Genomic DNA, 8,641 nt, shown 5'->3' on the forward strand with positions numbered 1-8,641 from the left:
TCAGCAGAGAGGGGGGATCTGTTTTTTGTACACTTCCACACAAGCAGTAACACGAGCAAATGATATACTCTACGTATATTCTATTATATATTTAATATATAAAAGTAATTTTAATTAAGTTTAAACTCTATAATTTACGCGATTTTATCAACATGCCACCTCTCTAACTCCCCGACTCCCCTATAATGGACCGATCCATTTGTTTTTCCTCCAGTTCTTCTTCCGCGCAGGCGCAGCAGCCTCTTGCCATCCGGGAGGGTTTCGCGTGTTGGTTTCGGACCTGCCATTGTCTTGCTTTGTTCTTGGGTTCAAAAAGCCGTTTTTTATCTGCATTCATTTCGGTAAGCCCTCCATATATTTTAAATACGTATAAAAATCGAACACCGCTATGTCTGGAGTTGTTGTAAGCCCGTGTTTTTAAAGGATGGCCGTTCTTAGGCTCACGTTTGTGATCAGCTGTTTAAATCACGATGGCGGAGCAAGCAACATGATGGAATTTTATAAAAACAAATACCATGTTTGGTCCTTTTTTATTTATATAACGTTACTCTATTAATTATTAACATCGCTGCCGTTTGAACCTGAAATACTATTAAATTGTGATTTTTATAGTTTTTTTCTTTCTTTTTAAACCGATTTGGACCGGTTGACATTAGGCCTCATTTTAGCCGGATAGCTTTAGCGCGAGACCAGCGCGTGAGTTGCAGTCCAGACCTCTAAAATAATGTTTGAATTCAGTTTATAGGCTTTTATACAGCTATATGTATTTATTTATTTAAGCATAGATTGGTGTCATGATAAACTTGCTCGCGATGCAATCTGACTTTTTAATTGCCACGTTCATATTGATCTGCTGTTGAAACAGTCCATTACATATTTAGGTCATTTATGAAGTTTTTAAGATGTTTTTTAAAAAAAAAATATATATCTTTCTGAAACCTATCGATGGCTTTGTGTTTGGAAATGTCCTGCCACATCTACATGTGGTTTCTTTGTGCTCTTCAATGATATGGATCATATTCACTAACACTTTTCATTGTTTTCGCAGGTGTCTTTTATGAATAATCAAAAGCAGCAAAAGCCAACGCTTACCGGCCAGCGTTTTAAAACTAGGAAAAGAGGTACGTTTTGTAGACTAAGACACTTTTTATCATAGCAATGTTTGGAAGCGGTGCCTCTCATTTGAAACTTTCCCCTTGTTTCCCCGCAGATGAAAAGGAGAGATTTGACCCTACTCAGTTTCAAGAAAGTATTGTTCAAGGCTTGAACCAAACTGGCACAGATTTGGAAGCGGTCGCGAAGTTCCTCGATGCCTCTGGCGCCAAGCTCGACTACCGCCGGTATGCTGAGACACTCTTCGACATCCTGGTGGCTGGAGGGATGCTGGGTAAGCACCTGTCAGTGGGCTGGTATTAATTGTTTTTTTTTTCTAATTTATATAAATGTGTATAAATCTACAATTGTATTAGTTTTACTTTAATTTTATTTTGCTTAATGCTGAAGTATTTCTAAAATATGTTTTTGCTAATATTTATACATAGATTAGATTAGATTCAACTTTACCGTCACTGCACATGTAAGGTACAAGGCAACGAAATGCAGTTAGCATCTAACCAGAAGTGCAATACGCAGTAAGTACAGAATATGAAATATTCTGTAAACATGAAATGTACGTCTAGAATTTTTTTTTTATTACTATATTTCCACATCTTATGCCCCTTTCACACTTGCATGTTGGTCCCAGAACATTGCCGGATCGATCGCCTTCTGTGTGAACGCAAACACATCCCGGGATTGATTGGGGGATTGGTCCCGGGTTGGGGATCTAGTAACATTGCCGGGTTCAGTCCCGGAACGAGCGCTGTGTGAACAAAAGCCAGGACTAATGTAGTAAAGAGTGTGGCGTAGTGATGACACACGTTATCGCGCCACTCTTTTACCAGCTGTTTTGAAGGCATATCAACGTTTGCGACAAAATGTGCAAACTAATGAAGCAGAGATCAGTTAGTAGTGAAATTTTTTTAAATATGCTATAAATATACTTTTAAATCTACAATTTATAGATTACTTTTGCGTGTATGTATACATGTATGTGTGTGTGTGTGTATGTATATATACACACACACACACATGCATTCATATAAAAAAAAAAAAACTAGTCAAATGAAGTATATACACACACTATTAGAAAATATTTAATATAAAAAGTAAACCTCAAATAATACATAGATATATATTACACACATACATGTGTGTGTGTGTATATGTATGTATAAAAATCATAATTGTTTCTTTTTTTTTCATATAGCACCAGGGGGGACTCTATCTGATGACCTGACCCGTACGGAGTACTGCCTCTTCACGGCAAGTGAAGATTTGGAGACCATGCAGGCTTACGCTCAGGTATTAGTCTCGTTTTGGAGCTTGTTCTGGATTAATATCACCGTGACGGGTGCCATTTGTACTCACTGGCTTCCTATTTACAAGTCTGGACATGTTCACCTTGTGTCTTAGGTTTTTAACAAGCTGATCAGGCGTTACAAGTACCTGGAGAAAGGGTTTGAAGAGGAGATCAAGAAGGTAAGAAAAATTTTTGAACTAAGGATTACAGCGTATTTGTTAGTCAAACAAAGTCTGTCGTAGTGCATTTTGGAAAGTCCCATGGTGTCATCACCTTTTTTTTTTTTTACAGCTGCTGCTGTTTTTAAAAGGGTTCACAGAGTCCGAGAGGAATAAATTGGCCATGCTTACCGGGATCCTGCTGGCCAATGGCAATATATCAGCTTCCATCCTGAGCAGCCTCTTTAATGAGAACTTGGTCAAGGAAGGTAATGACAGACCTGTGTAATGACTGAAGACTAGCAGCGTGAAGAAGTTGTAACTGATTTGTTGTCTGGGTTTTATTGCAGGGGTGTCTGCCGCCTTCGCTGTGAAACTGTTCAAATCTTGGATCAGCGAAAAAGACATCAACTCCGTTGCTGCTAGCTTGCGTAAAGTTGGCATGGACAACAGGCTGATGGTAAGTCTTGTACTACAGCCTCAGTTTGAGATGAAGCACTAAACCCTTAAACTGTCGTCCCGTATACGGGATGCCTACATTTTCTTCACTATATTACAATTAAATCTAATCTAATCTTGACAAACTCGATATCGTTGGAAAGGTCCAAGACTCCCAAATATATATTTTACCAATGTTTTTTTTTTTGTTAAATTATGTAAGAGAAGTAATCAATTTATGACAAGAGTGCACGCTCAAAAATCTACATTATAACAGGAGTTTTGACCTTTTGTTAAGACACCTTCATTGCTTTTTTTTCTCTGACATTTTAGAAATCATCAGAAGTTATATATCAACTGAAAACTTAAATCAAAAATTTTCATTTAAACCCCATTTTAAAATCAGACGTTGCATTTCCATGTAAATGTTACATCAATATCATGTTAAAATAGTGAAAAATCGAGTAACTAAGTTATAAAGTAAAAACTGACAAAAGCAAATTACACAAGAATAAACTCAAATCTGTCATTTTTACTGTGTTTGCAGCCTCAACTAATGTTGAACTACTCTCATAATTTGTTCATGTTGATGTAACCTGTTCCTCTTTTGCCCAAAACAGGAGCTGTTCCCTGCCAACAAGCGCAGCTGCGAACACTTCTCAAAATATTTCACCGACGCTGGGCTGAAAGAGCTCTCGGACTTCGCTCGCAACCAGCAGTCCATTGGGGCGCGCAAAGAACTTCAGAAAGAACTGCAAGAGCAGATGTCTCGCGGCGAGACCCTCAAAGATGTCAGTTTCTGCCTTTTCTGGATGGGACTATTTAAAATTGGGCACATTTAAAAATAAAATGATTTCTATCTGTATTTTGGCTTTGGAGGTTTATTGTGCCTGTATTTGACCGATTTGTCTTTTTCCAGATCATTGCCTATGTTCGTGAAGAGATGAAGAAAACGAGCATCTCGGAGCAGACGATGATCGGCATCGTGTGGACCAGCGTCATGAGCTCCGTCGAGTGGAATAAAAAGGAGGAGCTCGTCACAGAGCAAGCCATCAAACTCTTGAAGGTCTCTATGGTGCTTCTGAAAGCTTTATTGATCTGCAGTACTTCTCAAGTTAGTGGTAGTAATTCTTCTAACTCTCTTTGCAGCAATACAGCCCACTGCTGAAGGCCTTCACCTCCCAGGGCCTGTCTGAGCTCACCCTCCTGCTGAAGATCCAGGAGTACTGCTACGACAACATCCACTTCATGAAGGCCTTCCAGAAGATTGTGGTGCTCCTTTACAAAGGTGTGTCTTCAACAGCCGATCTTTTCTAAACTATACGCCTAAGGTTGCTTCACTGTGGTAGTTTTTATGCATAAATGTTAATTGGCCTGTGCAATGCTACACAGAGGTGTTACGTCTGGTTAAAGTGCTTTGAAGTGATTTAAAGATGTATTTTTGTCTCGCCTGTAGCTGATGTTCTGAGCGAGGAGGTCATTTTGAAGTGGTACACAGAAGCCCACATGGCCAAAGGAAAGAGCGTCTTCCTCGAGCAGATGAAGAAGTTTGTAGAGTGGCTGAAGAACGCTGAGGAGGGTAAGAATGTTCGTTTCTTTTTTTTTTTCTTTTGAAACTTTCAGATAAAAAGTGTCAAGTCTTTTTTTGTTCGTTTATTTCAGAGTCTGAATCTGAGGAAGAGGAGGGAGACTAAAACACCATGTCAGCATAATATTTTGATACAGAAGTGCTCGTCTTTCTAACTTTCTTTTGCCCTTTTTTTTTTTTTTTTTTTTTTTTTTTGGCTTTTTTTTTTTATTCTACCTCCCTCTTTTCAAACCATAACATTTAGATGTCATTTAAGGGCTTTATAACAAATAGTTAATTTTAACAGATTTTTCTAATATTAAGGTTTACACTTAAAATAGCACAAATGTTGTGGTCAACCATTGTAATTATTTACTCACTCAAGGAACTTTTAAGTGTTGAAAGGTTGGACATCTTAAATTATGATTCCTTTATGAAGTGACATTCCATTGAGTTAGATCAGGCTGCCTTGTTTGCTTTTAAGAAGCTCTTTTCTATATGGGATTGATGCCTTCATGCTCTGTCATGATCAGTGTCTACAGAGGGGGGAAAAAACGGTCATCTTGTCTCATTGTGACGTTATTGCCAAAGGGTTGAGTCCTTCTCCCATAACATCTGTCAGCGTTATGTTCCCTGCCTATGAAACTGTACAGTGCTAAAAAACTTAATTTGCTGAACACCCAGTAAAGACCCTTAAATGACTCCCAACCTCTTCTATGATGTATCTCCATCTTGTCACAGATTTCTTTAATCTGAATAACTAATTGACCTTTTTTTTTTTCTTTTTTTTTAAGAAATAAAGACCTAGAAGTATATGCTTTGTGCGGTTCTTGTTTTATCTAATGTATTTTTTTTTTACAATTGCAAAATCAGATTTGTCCACCATTTTAAATGTGCATGCCTTCTGTGACTTCCAGTAGGGGGCACCTCAAATCCAAAGCTGAAATACCTGTAGAACATTTTTCAAAAATGATTTAATGGTTTGAAAGTAATGAGTACAGACATTTTTCTTGTACAAAAAATTCTTGATTTAAATAGCTTATTAATTCGCTTGTCTGATGTTTGGCATGTGCAAAAGACCACTTTTAGAAGAGCGGACAATTCAAGTATTAGAATATGACAGGCTTGTGATCAAAATGCTTTAAGGATAAGCCATATTGATATAATGTATTTTGACCTTTTACATTTTTTGTGGAAAAAGTGCAAATATTTACAACTTACTAAAAGCCTTGTCATATTGCAATATTTCCTGTACATTGTGGTACTTCCATTGCACTTTTTTTCATTATTGAAAAAATAACTGCTTTTTAATGCAAGGAAGAGTCATTCTACACAGTCTGCAAATTCAGACATGCCTGTAAGCTGAAATTTTGGTTTGTGCAAGACATGCAGGTAAACATTTTTGGATATGGACAACTGTTGGTACATGTTGACACTTACACACAAATTCTACCTTTAACATTCACATTGCAGATGCAGTTTTCTGAACATAAATTGTAATCACAGTAAATGTTAGTCTCAAATTTGTCATTCCTACTAATTCTGTTAATGTAAACGATAAAACAAGGTTCAGCAGATGATTTAGAGTTTTTAGTGGTGTACTTGAGCTTAGCACACGCTCGAAGACCATTCCCCTAGACTTTAGTCAGCTTGCCAATTTGTTGCACACTTTCTAAAATCCTTTCAAGGTTTTGAAACTTTTTTTTTTTCTTCTTCCAAGTCAAGCAAGAGCATGGCAATACCCAGTAAAATTGCCAGATTTCCTCTCAAAAGACCAGCCATGCATACATGGAGAAAAAAAAAAAAAACTTCCTGACATATCATGAATCAGTATAGCTTTGTGCATGCATTTCTAGAAATTACAAGTGCGTAGCTATAGTTGAGGAAAATGATTGCATAATTGACGCATGAAGTGTGCACAAAAATGTCTTGGATTGCATGTAATGCAACAAGCTTCTGTCTTGAGTTGGACTCAAATTTGTGCTCAAATTGCCTTCCTTTCATGCAAGTTAAGTGAAATCTACAAGACTGAATCTGATGTTTTATGATTCAGAAGCATAAGCATGACAACATTTGTTGTTACAGTTACCTCGATGTACCCTCTTACTGAGTCTGTAAGGGTGTGAACTACTAATCGACAGTCTATGCAACTTTGTCACCAGTGTGTTCTCAAATTATGACCGCAAGGATTTAGGGTAGGCTATAAAACATTTGGGGTCAGGATCATATAACCCAGGGTTCCTGTTTGGGATCATATTCCTTGACCAAAAACCAGTTCCCAAGACATATTAGATTATGTCTCTCTAATTATGAAATACTGTGCATGTATTTGCCCAACCCAAATGATCATGCTGAGGTTAGAATCTTGTTTACAGTCTTCTGAGAGCCATGTTGGGATAGTGGTCCCGCCGTAGATGTGGAGACAAGAGGGAGGGGAGGAGATTTTTACCCGCTGTTGTACTGACAGCGACCCCTGCAAACCGCAAGGTTTCAATTACTATCATGTGACGTGCATGAGGCAGACACAAGACTGTTTTTTAAGGCGAGGGATGGTGTTGCTTACTATATCTGATACTGAAATAGCCTCCCACCAGGTGCAACTTTACACATATTCTCCGGTTACATGAACCAAAACACAGTTGATAAAGTGGACACGCATGCAGAAAAAGTGCATATTCGCCTCTCATCTTGTCGCTTGTTTTGTCTGTCCTCAGAGATAAACAAAAAACATAAAACAGTGTTTTGTCTCTGTGCAAGAAAATGTCTCTTTACATGTAAACATTCAGAAGTTGAGAGCTCCTACGTAGCAGTGGACAGTCGGGAGAACTTCTGCTGTCACGCAGTTGTGTGCTTTTCCCCATCTCTAAGCTGCAGAAGTACATGATAATTGAAAAGTGTTATAATTCATACCCACACAACAATTGTTCGACAATTCTATGCAAAATACATAGGCATGCATTATTGCAGTTGATCTCCTAAGAGATAAATTCAGGAAAAGGTAGAGGCAAGGTACTTCTGGCAAGTAATATTAAGTTTGGCATGCAAATACATTAGCAAATTTGTCAGTTTCTGGAAGGTTCGGCTAGTTAATAGTTTCACCACCTTCAAGAACTCACCATTTTCCTCTGGTTACTCAAGCAAAAGGTGCAGATGGGTCGAACCGGTGGAGTTTTGAGGTTGGTGTTGCTTTGTAAGATGCTGTGATATTTCAGACACGGCTGCCCGTCCATGCAGTCCTCCCCTAGCAGAAGCACGTTGGCCAAGTGTGAAATGTAGCTCGATGCCAATCGCAGAGTCTCGATTTTTGACAACTTCCTGTCGGCTGGCTCTGTAGGGATGAGGGTACGCAGAGCCGTGAAGGCAGTGTTGACGCTATGTGTGCGGTCTCGCTCCCGAGCATTGGCTGCCTGACGTTGTTTGCTCACCCCTGAAAGTCTATGACACCCTCTGCGTCTCCCAGCCTCCCTGTGGCCCTGCATGGGACTTCCTGCGCCGGTGGATTTCTCCGAGCTTTCGCTGCCACTGTCCAGCTCATCAGGGTCGGAGGGCAAGCTCTGGGTATCGTGTGCAGGATGCTCGTACTCCCCTACGGTGGACTTCATGGCGTGCAGAGATAGACTGATAGTTGTGGGTAGTCCATGGTGTAGATGCTGGCTGCCCATGGTACTTTAAGCTGAGTGAAAATAGCAGCCGGGGGGCAGCTGCGTCTGATCCGGTATCCAGAGATCTTCCGTGGCCCCGTGGCACTTCAGCATGCCATTTCTTGAATGACTGATCCCTTTCTGGATTTGTCCGCCACCATGTGGCTGTCGAAAAGGATGGACAGGTGGAGATGGGGGGCACCTGTCATGTCCCAAAGAAGGAGGGCGTTTTGAAGATATATAAATAAGTGCACGCACCAACACACGTTCAGGGATTTTGGTGTTTTTTACACCTTTGGTCTGTAACATTTGGATTCTGGGTGACCTTGTGCAGGTCAACAGGAAGCCAGGATGGTGATCTGATCTATCTTCCCTGAGAAGACCTTGTTTTCGTCTCTTCGTTCTCGTCCATTCATCCCTTGCTCCTGATATTGTT

At 39.6% G+C, this 8,641-nt stretch overlaps 2 protein-coding genes across 2 annotated transcripts; one reads left to right on the plus strand and one right to left on the minus strand.

The window, feature by feature from the left end:
• The first annotated feature begins 210 nt into the window (after nt 1–210).
• On the plus strand, nt 211–5,377 carry bzw1a (basic leucine zipper and W2 domains 1a). Its single transcript, XM_052590576.1, has 12 exons — nt 211–341; nt 1,049–1,121; nt 1,211–1,387; nt 2,309–2,403; nt 2,515–2,580; nt 2,693–2,828; nt 2,910–3,019; nt 3,618–3,788; nt 3,917–4,063; nt 4,147–4,285; nt 4,454–4,576; nt 4,660–5,377. The coding sequence occupies exons 2-12, from the start codon at nt 1,058–1,060 to the stop codon at nt 4,689–4,691; spliced, it is 1,260 nt and encodes a 419-aa protein (XP_052446536.1). The 5' UTR covers nt 211–341; nt 1,049–1,057; the 3' UTR covers nt 4,692–5,377.
• A 32-nt stretch (nt 5,378–5,409) lies between these two features.
• On the minus strand, nt 5,410–8,641 carry si:ch211-246m6.4 (transcription factor 15). The gene is made up of 2 exons (XM_052590577.1): nt 7,681–8,641; nt 5,410–7,432 (listed from the first exon to the last, which is right to left on the minus strand). The coding sequence occupies exons 1-2, from the start codon at nt 8,224–8,226 to the stop codon at nt 7,400–7,402; spliced, it is 579 nt and encodes a 192-aa protein (XP_052446537.1). The 5' UTR covers nt 8,227–8,641; the 3' UTR covers nt 5,410–7,399.

Source organism: Carassius gibelio, chromosome B22 (genome assembly GCF_023724105.1).
Source record: "Carassius gibelio isolate Cgi1373 ecotype wild population from Czech Republic chromosome B22, carGib1.2-hapl.c, whole genome shotgun sequence".
Taxonomy (NCBI): domain Eukaryota; kingdom Metazoa; phylum Chordata; class Actinopteri; order Cypriniformes; family Cyprinidae; genus Carassius; species Carassius gibelio.